At 48.5% G+C, this 22,790-nt stretch overlaps 1 protein-coding gene across 3 annotated transcripts; it reads right to left on the reverse strand.

The window, feature by feature from the left end:
• Positions 1 to 91: 91 nt before the first annotated feature.
• Positions 92 to 18,228, reverse strand: LOC125725369 (cullin-1-like). Of its 3 annotated transcripts, none has more exons than XM_049002230.1 (22): positions 18,151 to 18,228; positions 10,866 to 11,207; positions 9,691 to 9,868; positions 9,095 to 9,262; positions 8,948 to 8,998; positions 8,501 to 8,591; positions 8,267 to 8,430; positions 6,515 to 6,677; positions 6,250 to 6,380; positions 5,091 to 5,198; positions 4,847 to 4,953; positions 4,547 to 4,595; positions 3,366 to 3,497; positions 2,993 to 3,110; positions 2,349 to 2,425; positions 1,901 to 2,032; positions 1,617 to 1,709; positions 1,365 to 1,412; positions 1,159 to 1,241; positions 970 to 1,075; positions 777 to 890; positions 92 to 696 (listed from the first exon to the last, which is right to left on the reverse strand). In XM_049002230.1, exons 2-22 carry the CDS (start codon positions 11,003 to 11,005, stop codon positions 616 to 618), a joined length of 2,334 nt encoding a protein of 777 aa, XP_048858187.1. In that variant the 5' UTR covers positions 11,006 to 11,207; positions 18,151 to 18,228; the 3' UTR covers positions 92 to 615. The 3 variants fall into 3 exon arrangements, with proteins under 3 accessions (XP_048858187.1, XP_048858186.1, XP_048858185.1); XM_049002229.1 differs by having other exon boundaries at positions 18,060 to 18,228; XM_049002228.1 differs by having other exon boundaries at positions 17,927 to 18,228.
• Positions 18,229 to 22,790: the final 4,562 nt, after the last annotated feature.

Here is a 22,790-nt window from a genome sequence, read left to right on the forward strand (position 1 = left end):
AGTCAGTTTGAAAACGTTTACCTCTGCATAACTCAAAGCATGTGTGCAAGAAAAGGCCCAGTATTCAGAAATGTGTGAAGCTGATGTCACCTTAAAACGCATAGAGAAACCTTAATTTTATTTCACACATTTAGAAAATGAAATGCACTATACAAATTGTCGCCGGTCACAATGCAGATTACGCAGGACTGACGGCTTCATCTGTCACCCTTCTGCTCCAAACCTGCTGCCCACGTTGCATCTTTTTTTTTTTTTTACACTGCAGCTGCTACAGTGAATCAGCAGTCTAGCCATTCATATTTTTCCTTAAACTTTTAAAAGGAGATAGGCAGTAGCATGCGACCTTGCCCTCCACAGAGGGCTTTGATTTTGTTTAATGTTGGCGATGGCAAAGTACTGCATCTGTATTTACATGTCAAAAAAGGTACATCGTTCATCCTGAGCAGTCTGTACAGGCCTTTAGGGCAGCCGTCTTCCTGCTTTTCCGTCATCCGGCCTGTAGAGGGCAGTACGGTCTCAGCGACTGATCTGCCGAGCTGGTTTCTCATTGTGCACATGTACCTAACGTCGTCTAGCTGCGTGACACATGGTACTCCGACGTTGGCGGGAGGACATTTAGGCCAAGTAGCTGTAGGTATCCTTCTCGCCATCAACGCGCTCGAGGTACTCCTTTTCTATCAGGATGTCGATGCATTTCTGAAAGACATGGCAGTTTTAGGCAAACTCAAGAGGCCATTTTGTTTTGAAATGCTCTTCTCAGTTGAACTCATACTCACCTTAATGACTGGGACTCTGGGTTTAAACCTGGACGACAGCTGGTTTAGTACCTCTGCCAGGAGCTGCTGGTGCTTGAGGACTTTCCTCATCTTCATAATCCTGACGATGGCAGCCTGTGGAAGGACCCAGGCATGAGTACATCCCGCGCACCCTGTGAAGGGCCCGCCAGCGGGTGGCCGATCGCTCTCACACCTGGATGAGGAGCTTGCGGTCTTCCTCGATGTTCTTGTGTGTGGTCTCCTGTTCCTGCTTCTGCTCCGTCTTCATCGGCACGTTGATGTTGACGCGTAGCTTCTTGCTGTGCGGGACGCCACAGGACGCGGTCAAAAACTCGTGACACCACAGACGGCACTGGCGCCTTTCAAGAGCATCATCACTCACTTTTTATAGCCCAGGTAGAGTTTTATCAAGGTGTCCGGCTTGAAATCGACTTCATCTACATTTGCGTTCTCATCCTCCAGGACCTGTACGTAACATTCGATCATCAGATTCAGGACTCGGATTAAAGTTCGAAAGCTGGACGAGCATAAGCGGCTGCAGGACGATGAATTAACAGTACAGACGTGCAAGATTTATTGTGCACTTACCAGCAATTTAGATTTTAACAAAATCTGCAAAACCTGCACTAATATATCCTATAAAAAGAAATACAAGTTAGTCTCATTCGGGTGAAGATGAAGAGAAGAGAGAAATTGACAGCTAATCAATAGTAAGCCCCATGCCATCAATTATTACAGATGTACATTTTATAAGTTTCCCCTTAATGCAGGAATAGATATTAAGCTGCTAGCACTGATAATCAAAGAGGTTTTGCTGGGAGGGGCCCAGGCAGCACGCACCGCCTTGATCTGCGTGCTGTCGGTGAGCTGCCGCATGCTGTAGACGTCCTCCGTGTTGTACTGCAGCAGGATGGCCATCTGGAACGTGGACGCCTGCGGACAGGGTTCAGTCAGCGTCTCACATGAGAAACACGAGAACAGCAGCCCCACTCCGAGGCACCAGGAGGTGACGGGGTTCTCACTCCCTGCTCAGTCACCTGTACCCGCTGGTTCACATTCTCTCATTGACGCCGACACTGAACACAGCAGGCAGAGAGAGCCCCCCCCCCCAGCTGAATGCCCACCTGCAGCGTGTATCTGTTCTTGAAGCAGTTGGTGACCAGCTCGCCTTTGGACAGGTGGTATAACCAGGTGAGCTTGCGGCCGCTGTGTCTGCTGCTGTAGAAGGCCGTGAATCTCTGGTAGCTCCTCTCCAGCTGGACGGAGCACTGAGGTTAGAGAGCCCCACAGCCGGCTGCCTAAGCCTAAGTCCCTAAGTGACAAAGCTGCTCCTGGCTGGCATCTCTCAGGCGGACAGACGCACAGAAAGGGACCGGAACAAGGCCTGAGCCCTTCATCTGTCACATCCACCAACGGAGATAATGCCATCAGGACAGTCGTCTGTTCACGCCCTAGTCATGTCCTTATACCTGCGACACTAACATGCTGGGATGGTCACCTCGTCGAGGGGTGTGACAGCCCGGCAAAGTGAGGCGAGGCTCCGCTGAGCAGCTCCGAGTGCAGGTGACTCACCTCGGAGGGCAGCGCGAACGTGCAGGACTGCTGGAAGGGCCAGGAGCCCGAGCTCAGGACCTGGGTGCTGAAGTCCACTGCAACACAAGAAGGTGACGCCGACGTGAGACCGAGCTCTGCAACAGGCCTGGGCCCAGCCTGCAGGACCGGGTCATCGTGCATTAGTTAGTGAGAGAGTGCGACATTAATGACCGGCTTTCCATTATATTGGTCCTTAGGCCTCAAGGTCACATGGCACGAGGCCACAGCACATGCCCACATTCAACGTGCATTAGAGCAACTAAATCCATTCGCATTATCATCTGCTTGATCACCAAGTTACTGGCAATACTGGTAATATAATCACCACTCACACTGAAGGTAAACAGGTAAAATAAGCAAGATCTTCAGAAAATATATTTTTTTTAAAGTGTGGATAAGCCTCCACAGGGGGGCGCCGTTTCCCCATAACATCTCCATTCAGTTAATCCTTGTGCTGCAAATCACCAGTTAATTACAAAATTAGGCAAAAAGTAATTAACATGTTCAAAGGGCTGCTGAGGATTATAGAGATCCATGATGACTGCTCTCAGCTGCCTTTGGTGTGGATGGTAATTTATTCGTTCCAGTAACTGAGCGGGGAGCGGGGGGGTGGAGCTACTTACGATCCAGCGGCTCCGAGTTACACAGGTGCTTCTTGAACTGCTCATTGAGGTCCTTGCTGACGCCGATATCCTGGAACATGCGCTGAAGCTTGGATGTATACTCGAAGCCGCAGGCTTGCTAATACGGGACAGAAACACTCATGTTCAGGAAGGAGGCTTTAGGAGGACAGAGGGACGTTACGGAGGGTGAGAACACAGAACATTAAGACAGAACTTGAGAAAGTCCGTGTACTCAGCTGACCTATTTATATAATGACCAGGATCAGATGACTAGGAATTGTGAGACTGATGTCATAGACTGGAAGCCTGTAACTGGGAGAGTAAAGAGAGTGGGAATGGCACTGGCTGAGGGGGAGGAGCTTAGGAGAGCCACCTTCAGCTTGGAGATCATGCTGGCCTCCGCGTCGTCACTGGCGCTGTTCTGGTGCACCAGCCGCTTCGCCAGCATCTTGGCGTAGAACTTCTGGAAAACATCTTTGTCCTCGATGTATTTGAAAACCACCATCTAAGAGGATGGAAGAGGAAAGACGGCAGTTGGACTGAAAGCGAAAGAAGAGGACAATTAGGCAAAGTTGCCCCGGGCGCCCTGGAGCGTGTGTGTGTGTGTGTGTGTGTGTGTGTGTGTGTGTGTGTGTGTGTGTGTGTGTTTGTGTGTGTGTTTGTGTTTGTGTTTGTGTTTGTGTGTGTATATACGCATCATACATACACACATGCATGCACATTATATAATATGTATGATGATGACCTCACAATGTGATAAAAACCTTTTTTGTTTTTTGCAAGCCCACACAAGAGAAGGCACATTCAGGGCTGGGTAGGGGTTAAGGATGTCGTGATTGGGGTTAGGGTTTTTCCTCACAGAAATAAATGGACAGTCCCATTTAGATAGAACGTAAGAAATTTACAAACAAGAGGAGGTCATTCAGCCCATAAAGCTCGTTTGGGGAGAACTTAACTAATAGCTCAGAGTTGTTAAAATCTTATCTAACTCTGATTTAAAGGAACCCATGGTTTTACCTTTAACTACACTAGCAGGAAGACTATTCCATACTCTAACTACACGCTGTGTAAAGAAGTGCTTCCTCAAATTCATTTTAAAATGTCCTTCTGCTAGTTTCCACTTATGGCCAGGCCACAGTTGTAAATAAGAAGCATGTTCTTAATCTGTCTTGCCTGGTTAAATAAAGGTAAATGAAAAAAAAAAAAAAAAGAAAAAATGGCCATGAGTTCTAGTACTTAAACTAATATTGAAATGTCCCCCCTTAGTCTCCTTTGCTCAAGACCAAACAGATTCAGCTCAGCTAACCTCTCCTCATAAGACATTCCTAAGGTATAGGTACGCGGGTATGGGTGTGTGTGTGTCTGTATATTATGGCAATGTGAGAATCCAACGTCCAAGCAGCACATAAGCCATTTCTGTGTGGTGCAGCATTATTAATACACCCCCACAGCTTCAGCGGTAACCAATGTGCAGAAAGACGGCTGAGAGCACAGCCTTTTCAGGGGCGTCTCCTAAGCTGCAGGTCTGGACGGGGTAGAGAACATGGAACTCACCACCTGGTTCAGTGTGTCTTCCAGCTCGGCCTCTTCAGGGTTCTTGGAGCTGGGGAAGACACCCCCCCCCCCCCATAGTAAATCATCAACCGGCTGTGGGAGCTTTAGAAACCAATCAAAGTAAAGTTGTCAGATGCAAAAATGTAACTAGGCAGATGTTTAAGACATGGCTATTTATTTGAGATGGGGGTTTTAAATAGCCTGGCCTCGGACGGCAGGGCCCGGAGGCTGCCTGCGGCCGGCAGCACTGCGGGTTTGCGTACAGCATGAGTGTGGGGTCGCAGCCCATTTGAGTCTCACCTCTTCTTCAGCAGCGAGTCACAGTATCTGGCTAGAAGCTCTGGGGACTTGCTGGAAGACTGTGCCATCCTGGTCACGGCGTTGTTGTTGATGAAGCGTCCGCAGGCCTGAGCAGATGGGAAACCAGGCGGGGGGGCGGGCGTTAAGAGTGGCGAGACGAGGGCGACACCCGCGGCAGGGGCTAGACGGTAGGAGCAGCAAGGCTGAAGGTCACCCCCCCATGGGGGGGTGGAGACTAACGCACCTTATCCAGGGCAGCCACAAAGCCGGCATCGTTGTTGAACGCTGACATCACCAGGGCGTTGTACTTCTTATGGACGTCCAAGATGGTCTGAACGTACATTTTGGGATCCTGTGCACAAATAAAACGCTGAAGAAAACCAAAGCCTATGGGACAGAGGAGGAACTAGATTCATCCCCGTGGGGAATTTCTGGGAAATCTCTGCGACCTGGGGCCCCTGACCGACTCGCTGTTTTAATTACAAGCCGGGAAGGCCCCTCCCTTGCGAGGCTAATCTGACAGAGTCATTACATTCGAGAAGGAAGACTCATTATCCTCCACATTCCAGCAGGCGCACTGATTAGAACACAACTACACACAGCACAGACGAGAGAAGCCAGTTAGAGAATCTCGCCAGAGAGCGGAGGTACGGCTCCCGGCCCCTGCAGGCGAGGGTCTGTCGCCCTCCTAATGCTTCTCCTTCTCCCTGCTCATGTGGGACGGACCTCAACACTCAGGCACCGTGATGCATCCATGATGCATCCGCGCAGGACGGGGGCAGAGGGGTAGAGGGCGCCGTAGCACACACAGCATGTAGATCACGCTGTAGCAGGGCGGTAACATCAGCTACAAAGCGCTTACACACCGTGACACTCCAGATTAGCACACGCTCCATACCGAAGATATTTCGCTGTGTCTAGAGGAAAGAAGAAAACAAAACCAAACACACTGCCCAAGGAAATCCGCTCCTACACAGAATCCAGAGGCATCCACAGGGAGATTCATGGTGTGGCACCGGCCGCTGTACCCTGGGGATCTAACCCTTCTGTACGTACCGATTCGACCCATGACAAACGGAAAATGAGAAACTGCCACGCCTGACTAAGGACCAGGCCTGGGAAATCTCGTTGTCAGGCAACTCCGGCAAATTCTGTAGTAGCATCTTGGTGCTTTATAACGGTGTTCAAAGAGCCGAACAAGCAAGGCCGTGTGGAGAGACACTGTGCAGCGTTAGGCCACACGGCTCAGGTCTAAACAGGGAGGCGCAACACAGGGAGAAACACTAACGTGTGTTCAGGCAGAGAGGTTTAATGATTTATTAGTTTATTCCTCAACACCTTGTGCATTGAGGGTTAACGGACAGCTCATCGGGGGGTTCGAGGCACCCTGGGGACAGACTTACGTTGAGAGCAGCCTCCCCACATTTCTCGATAGCGGCCAGACCCTGGTTATGGATGTGTGTTTCCAGAAGCTTCTTCAGCTCGCCCAGGCCATCGGTGATCCGAGAGACCAGGTTGTACATGCGGCCAAGGTCTGTGGGGCAGAGAGAGGGAGTGGAACGGAGTGGAGGGTCACACTCGTAGTACCAGGTGGAGAAATTCAGGACGCGGTACTGTGTTCAAAGGTACAGCAGCAGAGCCCAAGGCGGCCCGGGCAGCCGGCCTCACCCTCATTCTTGTCGGCATCCAGCAGGTTCTGGAACTCCGTGTGGAAGATCTCCAGGTGCTTCTCAATCAGCACCTGCTCACACTTGCGTGCCAGGTCATCCTGCGTGCTCTCATGGAGGTAGACCTGCACCCGGCGCTGTTCCTCCAGCAAGCGGGCCTCCGCCTTCACGGGGGGGGGGGGGGGGGGGGGGGGGGTGATACGAGTGGCCCAATCAGCTCATAGCTAATGGTGTTTATAGGGGATTAGGACCCCGCACCAATACAGTCACCCGTAAACATGCTTAATGAGCAGAATAAATGTCAGCTCTACCTACCATCACTCGTTTACTCATATTGCCTATTTATTTATTCATTCATTCACCATCCAATACCATTCATTCATTCATCCCATTCCATGTTCGGCACACAGTCTAGCGTAAAAAGCATGACTAAAATTTCATGTATATATACACACTACTCACAGAAAGTCTTGGGACACTTGCTTAATTCTATAATAATGTTTCAAATTGATTTTCGTAACAAAAGACCACTGAACATATCTGCGCTTATCTTCCACACAAACATGTTCTTTTTATTAACTGTCAATTTTTTTTGACCGACTCATTTAGTTCTATTTTGCCATTATGCTATTAATTGCTCCCAATGGATACTAAAGACAAATGTGTTATGTTATTGCAAACGTGTTACCAATTAAAAAGCACCCAATGTGACTGCTTGTCAATTAACGTAACTCAGAACAGCTCTTACAGAACTATAATTTGGGTTTCAGTTTATTACTGCCAAAAATTAATGTGTTACTTAAAACTACTGGTTGATTCTGATATGATAATTCATTTGTTTACAAAAATATATAAGTAATTTTTGTTATAATTGCCAATAAATTAGCAATATTTTTACTCAACTTAGCAAGTGTTCCACTGTTCTTGTAAATGGAACGTTATCCTGGCACATGGCCACCAAGAGAGATTCTCAGTACAGTAAAACCTCTGATTGCTGCGAGCACAATTCGTTCTGGAAACGTGCTCGTAATCCAAACCACTCGTATATCAAGGGAATTTTCCCATTAGAAATAATGGAAAGTCAGATGATTTGTTCCACAACCCAGAAATATTCATATAAAAATGATTAATACAAAATATAAAGTAAAAATACATAAAACAAGTTAACCTGCACTTTACCTTTGAAAAGAATCGTGGATGGTGTGAGAGATGAAAGAGAGGAGAAGAGGAGGCTTAATTTGTAGGACGAATTTCACTATAACTAACAGAACCATTGCTATCTGTTGGCTCAATGGAATCTTTTTCTTTTTGTGCGACTTCAACAAGGAAGCTATCCAATGACAGCCGCTTTTGCGGAAATGTGGACATTGCATTGTCATTAAACAGATTCATGACTTGCACAGCTACACCCTTATGTGGGTGGTGCTTTTCTACTAAGTTTTGACTATGCGAGTGAGGTATGCGGACTGAGACCGAACATAGGAGACGATTACCTACAATCCCGCAGTGAGAGAGAGAAGAACCATCGGCTCAGTTACGATCACGTGACGCTAGGCAGACAAAGCGTATACATAATACTCATATTGCAAGACCTCACTCGTTTATCAAGTTCAAATTTCTTTGAAATTTTTGCTTGTCTTGAAAAACACTTGCACACCAAGTTACTCGCAATCCGAGGTTTGACTGTATGTTTAAATCAAACTTGGCCAGTAAAGATGGTTCTGATTCTGACACCGTGTCTGCAGCGTGGTACCTTCTTCATGTACTCGGTCACTGGGTTCTGCTGCAGGAACTCGGTGCTCTCCCTGGTGTAGAACCGCTCGGTGTCGGTCAGGAACTGGCTCTCGAAGGACTCCTTGTAGACGGAGAGAGTGGGCCCCTTGGCGAAGGCGTCGTCTTCATTCAGGCCCAGCTCCACTGAAGGAGGACGGCACGTTAGCGGTTAGCAATTAGCACGGCCACGCAGACGGCCAAAGGCGACGCTCACCGTAGGACTGCACCACCCCGCTGACCAGCCGCGTGTTGATGGGCTCGCCGTTACGCTCCTTCTCGATCAGCTTCAGCACCGCGTTCGTCACCTGCCGCACCGTTCGCCGACATTCAGGGCACAGCGACTTAGAAGGCAGCACTTCTTTGAATGATGCTTTTAAGACACTTTACATTTGGATTTTCACCCCTGTACTGAATTAACTGACGTTAAGAGTCTTAGCTGGGGGGCCAGACAGCAGGACCCAGCCTTTGTGTCGTAGCCCAGAAAGGGGTTTGCATCTCCAAATGGGTGCGACCACCATGAGGTGCCAATCTCCAATTGGTCCAACCAACCTGGTATCCGATTGCTACCCAGTCAAACTAGTAAGTGACTGACTGGGCACAGTAACGCCAGCCAGTGTTAATTACTGAACACTTCAGAGTGCCTGGGTTGGGGGGGGCATACCTGTTTGTTCAGTGGTCTGAATAAGCACTCTCTCCACGTTACCAAAGCAAGCTGAAAGACAGGAGGGCAGGTCCCATGTCACAGGGGCTTTAAGAGGGGAAGTGATGACAGGTGGCGTGGCAGACTGGGTCATGTGACTGGCCTTACCGAGTAGATCTCGTAGATGCCCTTGCGGCCCTCATCGCACTCACGGCGGACCCAGTGGCGGTTGAGATAGGCGCAGATGCCGTTCAGCACCTTGCTGGAGAACCGGTAGTCCTCCCACTGCTGCGTGTAGAACTTGAGCACGCTCTCGTCCATCAGGTCCTCCCCATCCTGCGAATACAAAATGTTCATGGCTACAATCTCGTCCTCCTACAAAAGTGGGGCGACTCAGCACGAGTCTACGGAGACTTCATTCTACGAGCTTCCGAACGTCCACCACAGAGCCAATCAACTTTCATGAACATTCTCAGACAAGGGAATTCAGAGAGTATTAAACTGTTCCTCAAACTAGACTGCTGAGACTAAGATTCAACTTTCAGAGGCATCTTACAGACATTTGACAGAAGAAACATGATGGGTTCAGAGTAGACTGAAGTCCTCCTAGGTATTAATCTAGCTTTTCACAGGAAGTCAGCGACATGCTGACCTGAACTTACGCCCATCCTTCAGTAACATGCTGGTACAATGCAAACAGCCCTTGGCTTAAAACTACGATTCTTCATAAAACACTTCACCAGGAGAGAGACGAGCTCGGTTACCTTGAGAAGGTTTGTCAGGTAGTTCTTCAGGAATTCTTTGAGTCGCTTGTAGAGCTCCAGGCCTACAAACTGGGCCCCCCCTGGGGTAGGGGTCTTCTTGGAAGGTTTGGAAGCAGGAGCCCCGGCCCCACGGGCCTGGTTGGACTGGTGCACACTGGTGCAGTAATTATAAACATGCCTGGCACCTGGGTTAAGGGCAACGACAATGCCAAGAGGCACCAAGACACCCCCAAGGCTCTGGGGGAAAGATGGAATGATTTATTCACAAATTCAGGTCACCCAGCTGGGAAGAGCCAAGCAAAATGCGCAACATGGAATTTATTTATAGATATTCTGAAATGGTTCTGAATGAAATGACAATAGAGCCGTATTCAGAACTGTTTTACAGAGAACTCACTCCATGGCAAATCTGCTCTATTACTGCAAATTAAATTTCATGGGCCACTGAACTGACAATCAGATCAATAAATGCCACCTCCCACTTACAACAGTGCTGTGCGTCACTGTGCTGGCAGAATGTAGTATGCAGCCATAGTAGTTATGGGCAGAAATGTTTCAAAAACACAGGTGATGTTGGTCTTGAGCAAACAGTGATTCACCCAGGCAGAACAGAGGGAGAGTTTCACGAGGGTCAGTCAGTTGAGGACCAACTGAAGACTAGAGCTTTTCTTTGTGGAGTATTATGTGTAAAGTGATGTTAAGCTGTACTTTGTGAGATTTATCTGTTAAACGTTAGTTCTTAGTCAAACTTACAAAGCATGTCACCCACACTGTGCATTGTTATATTCTTATAAATCGTGAATTAAATCCCAGGCATGTTTTCAGCTTTATGGTAATAAACCAGACTGTGTTCATTTCTGCCCACCATGACTGCAGGCGGCTGTACCCAGAATGCCTTTGGGCAGCCTTAAGCGAGGCAGACTACACCACATGATAATGACCCCCTCGGGTGGCATAGGGAGTCCACAAAGGTTCAAACCACCCAGAGCATCACCCTGAGTTGGTGAGGTACCTCAGGACGACCCCGTTTTGCCGCACGTGAAGTTGACACATTACAGATCAGGCCCTGCTTGTCAAAGAAACACTCCGTCTCATAAAGACCAGGTAGCGCGAGTGAAACTGGATGGCGTCCCGCACAGAGCGCCCCCCGGTGGCTGGCTGACCCGGCAGGATACGTGTAGAGTTCCATGTAGCGGGATTTGGCCATGCTCTGCCTGGTGTAGACCTGCTGGATTCCTGCCCGCAGGTCGTCCCAGATCTGGTCCAGGCCGATTTGCTTGAGCCCATGTGGGTTCTGGCTCCTGCTGGACGACATCGTCCCCCCCCACCCGCCGCCGCTGTCCCTCGCACTATTTCCCACGTCGTCTCTCTCTCCGGAGGTCAGCTAGCAGGAAGCTACAGCTCCATGAGTCCACGTGTTTGAGGAAGCGTGACGTGCGAGGCAGCCGAGAGGAATCGCCCGTCAGTGCGGCCACCGGCTCAGACAGTGGCTAGGGGCAGCGGCGACGCCGTCAGACCTGGGGAGAGGTACAGAGCATATGTAAGGAGACTGCAACCACAGCGCCTCGGGAGCAGGGAGCCTGCCGGTTCGGGCTCGGAACGTTCGGGATGGGGCCATGCAGAGAGCTTCAGCAGGACGCCACGCTACTAACACAAGCTAATGTGACACATCACGCATTTTCATACAGGTGAAATCAGCAGGCAGAGGGGCAGGCCGAACTGCCCCTGAGGGCAAATATTACATTTAAACCAGGGGACCTTTCAGTAAATGCCGGCTGTAATATATAATAAATGGATTCAGGACATTGACGGGGGAAGTGAAAATAAAAACAAAAACCAGTTTGCCACATCACACTTTACTCCTTGTATTAACATTCCACAGCAAAGGGAAATACTTCACTGGCAGTTAAAAAGGCCGTTTCTATTTTAGCTCGTTGTCATTTAAAACAAGCATCGTGTCGGTTGTGGTGAGGAGCTACAGACTCGACTGTAGCCAATACCCTCCCCCGCCAGTCGCCGTGCAGCCGTCAATCAGGATCCGCTGAGCGTTCATTCCAAAAGAAGCATGTTGCATTCTACATAAATATAGCTGGTCGTGCTAATTTTAGAGATTTATTACCAAGCGAGAGGCCTGAGGCAGAGATTTGGGTGATTTTCGGCAAAGTTCTGCGTGGGATGAACAGCAGGAGAAGCTCACGTTACAGATTGCAGGAGCGCAGACAAGCTTCCATTTTTAAAAGGCACTTTTTAAAATCTGTTTTCTATTCTAATTAACTGATAAACGTAACTGCAAAATATAAAAACAACCTTGGGGACAAGAGGGCACTCATGCACAATGCCAGGCCAGCAGCCATGTTCGATGCATCGGGTTATTGGGGTGACTCCCACCAGCAGGGGGTGCTCCAGAGCTCATCATCTGTGGCGGCCAACTCTGCCTGCTCTACTGGGGCTTCAGGTTCGACCGCTGGCTTCGAGCCCCCAGCACACCCCACTCGACCCCAGCGCCACACAGACGCTCATCAAAGCACACACATTTCTGCTCCTGGGCTACCACAGTATCTGTAAGATCGATAATGAGCACCTTCAGGGTCACCGGGAAAGTGAGACGGGGGTCCACCTCCAATAGACATGTATCGGGGGGGGGGGGGGGGGCAGTGACTCAGCATGGTACTCGGTAAATACCTCTGTGCCAAGATGCTGTCAGGCCTGAGCACCTCAGGAACAGTCACGCAGCATAAGAAGCACATTGAACAGGGCGAGCAAACTCCTCAAAGCTCCTGCAGACGGGAGGAGCGCCCCACAGCCCTCCAGGCCTGCTCCTGGCACTGGAACCAGTAAGGAGAACTTCAGGGAGACCCACCAACACAACCGGCTTTCTACAGAAACAACCCAAAAAAAGCCTAAGCAGCAGGTGATGCTGCTGGTCTGCATCATACCATGGAGTAACAACACAACTCACGTCGTGCCAGTTGACAAAATGGTTAGGAACCAGGCACGGTCAGGGTGTGTCTGAACCACAACACGACCAGGCACGGTCAGGGCGCATCTGTACCACAACACGACCAGGCACGGTCAGGGCGCATCTGAACCACAACACGACCAGGCACGGTCAGGGCGCATCTGAACCACAACACGACCATCTTCTGAACGCAGCACCACTGGAAACCGTACTCGAGAGCAGAGAAAAAAAATCCAAGATATACATAGGGAGTGTGAGAGAGCGAGCGAGCATCGAGTCCTCACCATCTATTGGATCATTTCTGCTTAAGCACCATGAGAATAGCCAGTGAAAGTCAGTTCACCAAAGGAAGTCAAACAATTCAAAAAACAGAGTGATATCAGTAATATCAGACCAAAGAAGAAGCACATGACGTAATGCTGAAACATTATACGTGAAAGCTGATCTCAAGCAGCAGAATGCATCGACCAAAAGCAAGGCACGCCGGAGCATTTTGTACCCTTTCAGAAGTTATTTTGTTCATGCAAACGTCCCCAGACGCATTAAATGCCATTACGAATGATTAAATAGGTGAATATTTATTTTTGCCAAATAAATATTCACCACTTTCCACAAAAATCTCCAGGGCGATTCACTTTAGATGTCGCTACACGACATTTATAGAATTGAACATGACACCGGATACACTTTAAAACATGAAGCTCGCTAATGAACGGATTCGGTTAAACAACAGGCTGTACCAATGGACAAGTGGAATTCACTGTTAACAAGTTCAATGAACCTAAAGTGAGACTGAATCAGCAGACCACTGACTGGCACCCAAGCACGGTGCACAGACAGCCGACTTGCGTCCGAATGCGGACTGTTGTCATTTAAGTTCCCACGACACACAGCTGTGAAGGAAACACCACCCCCCCCCCCCCATTAAACTAGGGAAGCCCCTCAGTTAGACTGAGGTGCAGCAATATCCAGAGACCCCAGCCTGAGCAGAGATGACCGTGGACCTCATGCTCCAGTCTGACAAGGGTACAGGAGGGTCACCACACTCTTACAAACGCTACACAGGAAGGGCGGCACACAGCACTCAATCAGCCAGCGATATCGGGCCCTCACTGCAGGAGCTGTGCAAACAGCCTGACTGAGGTTAAACAAAATATGTAAAATCTGACAAAAAAAAACAGTCAGTGGATGAACGCTGACTGCAACAGTAAGTGCCTGATATCAGAAAAGTCTGGACAGACAGAGCGTCAGCAAAAACTGGAATATTCAATACACTTGAAAAATGCATCTTGAAAAATATGAAGAGATTTCCAACAGCTAACAGAGACACAATTACTTGAAACAAACTGCGATCACTCAAAGACGAATAGAACAATTCAGCCTGAGGTACAAGTGATTTACAGTGAATCCCTCCAACTCCCAGCAGTTTCAGGCTTGTTCTGCATGCAACTTCAAAGTTAATTTACAAATATTCTAACCAAAGGCTTATGATTATGAATTTGCCAAGAACACAAACTGCCCATGGAGACTGAACATCTCCTATCTAACACTGAGAACACTGATCATTTTCCTTCTATAGGCAACTTACAATGACAATCTAAGATTCAGTCAGTGAGTCCTCTAAAATTTGCTTCTAGGAAAATCATTCACACAAACATTTAGCAACATGCTCGGCACGAAAATGCTTTGTATCAATGACATAAATACTATTTTTATGCACTATGAGTCATTCAGAAACCATGTGCACTGTCTGAATGATTAAACCCTACTTTATTAGGACACTGGACAAGTGACTGTTGATAGTGTTTAAGTGCACGACAGTAATGTGAGATGTGTGGCAAAATCATGTCTCTGTAATTAACTTTGCTGTACTGGTTTTGAAGTTGTCTATATGTGGCTTCCCTGTCTGTGTGTAAAAAGGAACCTTACAGCACACATACAGTACAGGCAGGCAGGCAACTGGGCAGGGCAGATCACAACAGAAACCAGTAGAAGCTCAGTGGCTTTTTGCTGGTAGGGATGGATCTGAGCTACTAAGAATGTGAGAAACAAAACTGTAAGTCTTGGATACTCGTAATGCACATGAGGACAAGTGAAATCTAGCAGCAATTTAAACCAGGTAGTTTAAGGAAATATTAATCGTGGGGACACTCGAGAGAGGATAAGGCCCCTCATAACCAGGCACCTTCGTGGGGACACTCGAGAGAGGATAAGGCCCCTCATAACCAGGCACCTTCGTGGGGACATTAGGGGGAGGATAACGCTCCTCATACCCAGGCACCTTCGTGGAGACATTAGGGGGAGGATAACGCTCCTCATACCCAGGCACCTTCGTGGGGACATTAGGGGAAGGATAACGCTCCTCATACCCAGGCACCTTCGTGGGGACATTAGGGGGAGGATAACGCTCCTCATACCCAGGCACCTTCGTGGGGACATTAGGGGGAGGATAACGCTCCTCATACCCAGGCACCTTCGTGGGGACATTAGGGGGAGGACAAGGTTCCTCATGACCACACACCTTTGTGGGGACATTTGGGGGGTGGATAAGGCTCCTCATGACCAGGCTGGCTCAGGGTTCTATGATTCACTCTCTAGAACCTCCTCAAGATACTTGAAGCACATCTTCTTGCCTGCTCTGCAGCCCAGACAGACGTCCTCTGTACTGTACAACGGCTCGTTATCTCCACCCTGGGAAGGCGGCCATGCCCAGGGCTGCCCATACCTCTTCCTCTTTCTCTCTCGATAACCCTCCATCCTACTGAGGCGTAGCATTCAACATAAGAACACTGACACAGCACAGTATAGAATAGCCAAACAAAGGCTACAACAGTAGCCTGACCTGAACAGGGCAGCATTGCATTCCTCGCCCATTCATGGTGCTGTGTGATCCAACATAAGGCACACGGCTTACAATCACTGGACACTGAGGAGAGGACAAGTCACCCATATCTCAAAATATCTGCCCAGATATGCTTGACTGCAAAGCGAGCTTGAGCATAATTATGAGATTTTAAAAATTTAAGTGCCATCAGATGGTAGAGCCATATGTTGAGTGACGTGACAGTCACCCTAAGCTCAGGCGTTCAGAGCCCCTTAGCCCACAACACTGCTTCACATTTCCATGGCAGACAAAGCAAAATTTGGCAGAGCGGTAGGAGCGGTTACACATGAATTTGACACTGAAGATGCGGAAACAGGGTAACACTAAAAGCATCAGCAGAATCTTTTTAAAGTGATTAAGAAAGAAATGATACAGCGGATTCTAAAAGGTCGCACACCGACACAGAAATAACTCCCAAAACAGAGCCTGCTCAAAATTACATGGATCACTGAATCTCCGGTTCGTTCATGAAGAGTGGAATTTTTTAATCGAAAAAGTCTAAATGTATGACTTAAGGTTGTTTATGCCCTTTTTAAAATGTATAATACAAGCCAGGAACAGGTCTTTGTGGAGAGCTGGATTCATTTCTGCAAGGTGACCCACAGTCACCTTAAACTTTGCTACAGCTCACAGACGAGGAAGGAGCGTCACGCATACATCAAGGTGGGAAGACTGCTAACGTCCAAGCAAGCCACGTCACACACCCACACATCGGGAATGTGTCCCGGTCAGGGAGCACACAGCTCAGCAGGCCGGGGGGGGGGGGGGGGGAGTGTGCAGCGTCTGACCTCCAAACTTCACCAGGCTGACATTCAGCCGGAGGCCATGGCAACACAGGTCACAGCAGGATCCGCGGCCACTAAAGCGCAGGCTGGCCCGGGAGGGGAGCTCGAACCCTGGGCCAGGAACACGACACACGGGGGATTGCCAGACTGAGAGCTCCCCATTACAAAGTGCCCCACCCCTGTCGCTCAGCTCGATAGCAGAAACAGGCCCCTCCACACGTGCGACAGCTGAACCGCCAGACACATGACACGGTTACATGATGGGGGGGGGGGGGCGAAGCTCCTACTTCAAGGAAGACGGGGAAAACACATCCGTAGGAGTTTCAGTCACTACCCACAAAACCCATCATTTTTAACAGCCTTAATTAACTAAATCCTGCTTCTCCAAAAAAAAGAGAAGGAGGGAAAGAGCAAGGATGGGCCGTTTCGAGCCCTGGTCCAACAGGCAGTGCAGGCCGGCCGCAGTGCTGCTCCTCCTGCTTATTTATCCACATCTTAAAGCTACTCGCTCCGACTTCTAAAATTTGGTATTCAATGCCCCCCCCCCCGACAGCTCGGGCCAGCGGGATGCTGGAGCAGCAGAGTGAGACCGACCCAAATTCCTCTTCCAGCGGGACTCCGGAAGTTAGAGTGATGTCAGCAGGACCGCCTCGAGGTGCGGCCGCCCGGTTCTGCTCGCCCTCTGGACGGGTCAGCCGATGCGGGTCTTAACATACCCCGCCGGGCCAACTCCCACATTAGCACATTAGCTGAATGTAGAAATAGTCACCTGCTCACGCATCCAGCGGGAGGAAAAACGTTTATTTAGGTTATTTACCTTTGAAGAAGCCCTGTACGCAGAATACGTAACCAGAAAAAGAATTTGGGAGTAAAGTCTTCAGAGATACTAGCGTAACTAGAATCCCATGGCTTTAAATGGCTGGCATTTCACATTTTCATGCAGGAAATAAACTTTTTAAAATACGACCGAATCAGGATAAGTGGAGACTGAAGGATGAAAAAATGTCATTTTCGATGTAAAGCAGAGACCAAACACCTGGAGCCAGACACCTCATAAATGAGGGGAGATGCCACAGATCATTTTACCCGATCAAGACACGCGAGGAGACACTCTTACTGACACCCCGAGTTCTGTGTCGGATCAGCAGGAAGTCAGCACACCGGACAGCGCGGAGCGACCTCGGCTGCTTGGCCCTGCACTGGCGGGCTGTACCTGCAAGCTGGCCGGCCTCCACACCTCCGCCTGGGCTGTTAGTTAGAGACACCCCCAGATGCCATGACACACAAAAAGAGCCCCTGGCACGTAATGATCTGGATGCGGGATCCCACAACCATAATGCACATGCACACAAGGTGCTTGCAAATAAAGTGCGGAGCCTCCCTGCAAGCGCGTGCGGCGGGCACGCGCCCCGACTGCCCCGCAGAAGTAAACATCCCAGTCTCTACATTTATTTATCTAACGCCGAAAATGCCCCTGTAGACACGGTGATAAGCTGGCGGGGGAGACATTAAGCCGGAGGCGGCGAGTGGGACGCGGAAAATGAACCTGCGTCACATTCACCCAGAACAGAACCGAGATTTCAGACCGCCGGCCCACACGACACCTACCTCGCATATCCCTGCTTAAGAAGGAAAAAGAGGCCGAAAGATGCGACTATCCATGTTAAGGGAGTCGGGTTATGGTTAAATGCGATCGAAAACGGAGCGACACGCCGCCGCCGGGATCCGGGTGACCATTTACCAATCAGCTCTCATAGCCTCGCTGCGACTCGTACTAAATCCTCTTCAGAGATTTTAAAATAAAGATTAATCCGGCAAAAGGAGATCCGGACCTGGAGATCCACTTGGTCTGGCGCTGGGTTAAGTGGCAGGGTCCAGGCAAACACGATGGTGTGTATTGTGAGCTTTGCGGGCTGCCGTAATTGCAGTTGGCAGTGCATTGTGGGAAGTTGAGTGAGAAGGGAGGCTCGCTGCCTAGGTCCTAGGCGATACCCACGCATCTGCTGCTGAGAGATGCACTACGCTGGTTCCGCAAACCCTCACCTAGGTCAGATCTTACGTAAGCCGGATTTACCTTCTCATACCATTCAAGATACTTTATAGCAAAAACAAAACGTATATGCCAAAATATACTAGTGATAAGTATTAACGAATACACCAAATAAATGAGAATAGAAAGTTCATTTACTCGAGTACGTTGTCATTTGGTGTTGACGATTTCGTGAACTTTATGTATCGCGAATATTTTTTTTTTAGCGTAAACTCGGATTTACTTAAAGTGTGTTTTACGTAAGTCGAGAGCTGTCTGCATATAGACATAAGGACCCAAGGCGGAGGACAGGCGGCTTCTTCGCTATAGGCCCGGTTATCTGGTCGCAAGTCGCCCACGTTGCTTGCTGTCTTATCGCGGCTCGGAAAATCCCAGCGGGGTCCGGCTGAGAATAAAACCTCACATTTTCTCCGGACACCCCGGGGGCAGCGCGGCCTCCGCCCCCTCCTGCGCTGTCACTCAGGGTTATTCACAAAACATCTGCCGTCACACGCCAAAAGCGGCCTGCAGCTTTTATTTTAATACCCCTGAGAAACCCAAGCCGTCATAAAACATATTAACATACTATCGGTGTGTGGTTGCTAAACATTCTCTCCGGATAACGAAGAAAGAAAAACGTTTATTTTGTGTTTTCCAGTTTGGTATTTCGCCATTAGAAACTAGCGTTCGGGAAAACATGCACTGACAACAACAAAGGGAAGCACAATTACAGTTCCGCCCACACGGCTATTACGTACGGCGAATATACGGCGCCCTCCTGCTTTCATTAAACTGAAACAAAATTATTGCCGATTGCACTTTATTTTGTGCTGAACTGTCAATCGACATAGACGTAGATATAAATTGTACCGATTGAACTGATCGGCTAATTACGTACTGGATAAACGGCTGGAGGGTGGGTGGATGCATGCATGGATGGAGGAAATGAATTGTGCTGGGAAAGCTTGAATTTAAATTGCCAAATGTAAGCATGTGTGCATTTCACTACTCTGCACAACAATATGAAAACTCTAGTGTACTGGATACAGGAATATAATATGGTCTCCAGGCATCTGAAAACAGCTTTCGTTTTCATTAGCCACGGAACTATTGGTCGTACTACACAGCAAATAAACTGAAATCACGGATATAATTTTTTCTATAATGTAGCATATATTCATGTTTAGCCGTTTGATTCTTAGATGACACAAAGTATGTTTACACATATCATACACTGGACGATTAAATGATTAACGGAAGTATCTGCAATAACGTTTCGCTATCCCTCAAAATCGAAGTTTTCCCATAATTTTGGCCACTAGTGCATAGTGATTATGTGCATTTCTTCTTGGTGCCACCTGGTGTTAAAAAATTTAAATTATCTACAAAAAGATTATCCAGGTGAAATGTTTTTCTCCCAGATCCGCTTAGGTGCGATAGAAGTTATAAATTATGGCCGAAGGGTGGCAATGTACAAATTTAGCGGTACCAAAAACGACTTAAAGTACTGTCTCCGAACATTACATTAATATCAACACACTGGAAATACAGGTAATTATAAATCACGACTATATTATTTAAAGAAATCCTCATTTAAAAAATTACCTCTCTAGCTTACAAATTACATTTTGCCTATTTACAGGTAAACTGACATATATAATGCATACCTATCTTATTAATCAATCTGCAATTAGCAGAACATTGCAAAACTATATTACGGAATATTTAAAGCTTACATTTTTAAATGAAAGGTTTCAGCACACATGTATGGAGATTTTATCCATCCATTTTCCATATTGCTTATCTTACTTGGTTGTGGGGGGTCCAGAGCCTATCCCGGAAGCAATGGGCACGAGGCAGGGAACAACCCAGGATGGGGGGCCAGCCTATCGCAGGGCACACTCACACACCATTCACTCTCACACGCACACCTACGGGCAATGTAGTAACTCCAATCAGCCTCAGCATGTTTTTGGACTGTGGGGGGGAAACCGGAGTACCCTGAGGAAACCCCACGACAACATGGGGAGAACATGCAAACTCCGCACACATGTGACCCAGGTGGAGACTAGAACTCGGGTCCCAGAGGTGTGAGGCGACAGTGCTAACCACTGCACTGCAGAGTGATGACACTGCGCAGCCCCGGCAGATGTGGGTATTGAATCCCTAATGCTGCAGGAGTGATGACACTGCGCAGCCCCGGCAGATGTGGGTATTGAATCCCTAATGCTGCAGGAGTGATGACACTGCGCAGCCCCGGCAGATGTGGGTATTGAATCCATAATGCTGTAGGAGTGATGAGACTGCACAGCCCCGGCAGATGTAGGTATTGAATCCATAATGCTGCAGGAGTGATGACACTGCACAGCCCCGGCAGATGTAGGTATTGAATCCATAATGCTGCAGGAATGATGACACTGCGCAGCCCCGGCAGATGTGAGCTTTGAATCCCTAATGCTGCAGAAGTGATGACAATGCGCAGCCCCGGCAGATGTAGGTATTGAATCCATAATGCTGCAGGAGTAATGACACTGCGCAGCCCCGGCAGATGTGGGCATTAAATCCCTAATGCTGCAGGAGTGATGACACTGCGCAGCCCCGGCAGATCTGGGTATTGAATCCCTAATGCTGCAGGAGTGATGACACTGCGCAGCCCCGGCAGATGTGGGCATTGAATCCCTAATGCTGCAGGAGTGATGACACTGCGCAGCCCCGGCAGATGTGGGCATTGAATCTCTAATTTTGCAGGACTGATGGCGTCGCGCAGCCCTGGCAGACGTGGGCATTGAATCCCTAATGCTCCAGGAATGATGACACTGCGCAGCCCCGGCAGATGTGGGCTTTGAATACCTAATTTTGCAGGACTGATGGCGTCGCGCAGCCCTGGCAGACGTGGGCATTGAATCCCTAATGCTGCAGGAGTGATGGCACTGCGCAGCCCTGGCAGATGTGGGCATTGAATCCCTAATGCTGCAGGAGTGATGACACTGCGCAGCCCCAGCAGATGTGGGCTTTGAATCCCTAATCTTGCAGGACTGATGGCGTCGCGCAGCCCTGGCAGACGTGGGCATTGAATCCCTAATGCTGCAGGAGTGATGGCACTGCGCAGCCCCAGCAGATGTGGGCATTGAATCCCTAATGCTGCAGGAGTGATGGCGTCACGCAGCCCTGGCAGACGTGGGCATTGAATCCCTAATGCTGCAGGAGTGATGACACTGCGCAGCCCCAGCAGATGTGGGCTTTGAATCCCTAATCTTGCAGGACTGATGGCGTCGCGCAGCTCTGGCAGACGTGGGCATTGAATCCCTAATGCTGCAGGAGTGATGACACTGCGCAGCCCCAGCAGATGTGGGCTTTGAATCCCTAATCTTGCAGGACTGATGGCGTCGCGCAGCTCTGGCAGACGTGGGCATTGAATCCCTAATGCTGCAGGAGTGATGGCACTGCGCAGCCCCGGCAGATGTGGGCATTGAATCCCTAATGCTGCAGGAGTGATGGCGTCACGCAGCCCTGGCAGACGTGGGCATTGAATCCCTAATGCTGCAGGAGTGATGACACTGCGCAGCCCTGGCAGACGTGGGCATTGAATCCCTAATGCTGCAGGAGTGATGACACTGCGCAGCCCCAGCAGATGTGGGCTTTGAATCCCTAATCTTGCAGGGCTGATGACGTCACGCAGCTCGCTCACAGAACCAGCTTGTTCACGTTACTCAGAATAGCATAAAGGCCCAAATTTAACACAAACAATTGACACTTTGTTCCTAGCAAGGCTTTTTAATGCTGTTACTTTATACCAAACCACATTAAATACTCCAAATAAGGCTTGACATACTTTGTAAACTCTTAAAAAAAATAAATTACAAAGACAGTCATCTTTTAAAGAGACAGTGATCCCCTTTTAAAGGTTAGTATTACAACAAGACTCGATTCTGCAGCCTTCCTCATTTAAAAAATGTCTGCCATATCTCTTTCTTTAAGAATGTCTATAATATTCCTCCTCTTTTATTTTAGCTAATTACATGTCCATCTTTCCTAATGTTAGTCATTTTATACACTGTAAAAGACTGTGACAAACGTAAGTAACTATATGACCAAAGGCCAACTGAATATTATGTAGAAATTCCTCTGCATTTTCATCCTTTTCCCCACCTTAAGAAAGTTTTAAAAAGTTTCCCATAGAGTATATATTGATATATAATATCTCCACAATTGTCTACAGTTAGGTTTGTACAGATTCTTGTGTAATTGTCATGCTTCCATGGAGATAAAATAGACAAGCAATAGGCATCATAAAAATATACAGAGTAAATTATAGATCATATATTAAGTGAATCACTCTTGTCGGTGACCGCTGATCTCATCACTGCATACCGAAGTAAAAATGTACATAAAACTTCTCAGAATTAATGATTTTGATGGCAAACTCAAAACAATTGTACTGTA

This window comes from Brienomyrus brachyistius, unplaced genomic scaffold (genome assembly GCF_023856365.1).
Source record: "Brienomyrus brachyistius isolate T26 unplaced genomic scaffold, BBRACH_0.4 scaffold65, whole genome shotgun sequence".
NCBI lineage: Eukaryota > Metazoa > Chordata > Actinopteri > Osteoglossiformes > Mormyridae > Brienomyrus > Brienomyrus brachyistius.

Coding starts and splice junctions, on each gene's coding strand:
- LOC125725369 (XM_049002230.1), bottom strand. CDS start 11,005: ATGTCGTCCAGCAGGAGCCAGAACCCACATGGGCTCAAGCAAATCGGC. Junction 8,999..9,094: donor GCATCTACGAGATCTACTCG/GTAAGGCCAGTC, acceptor CCTGTCTTTCAG/CTTGCTTTGGTAACGTGGAG. Junction 5,199..6,249: donor GTGGGGAGGCTGCTCTCAAC/GTAAGTCTGTCC, acceptor ATTTGTGCACAG/GATCCCAAAATGTACGTTCA.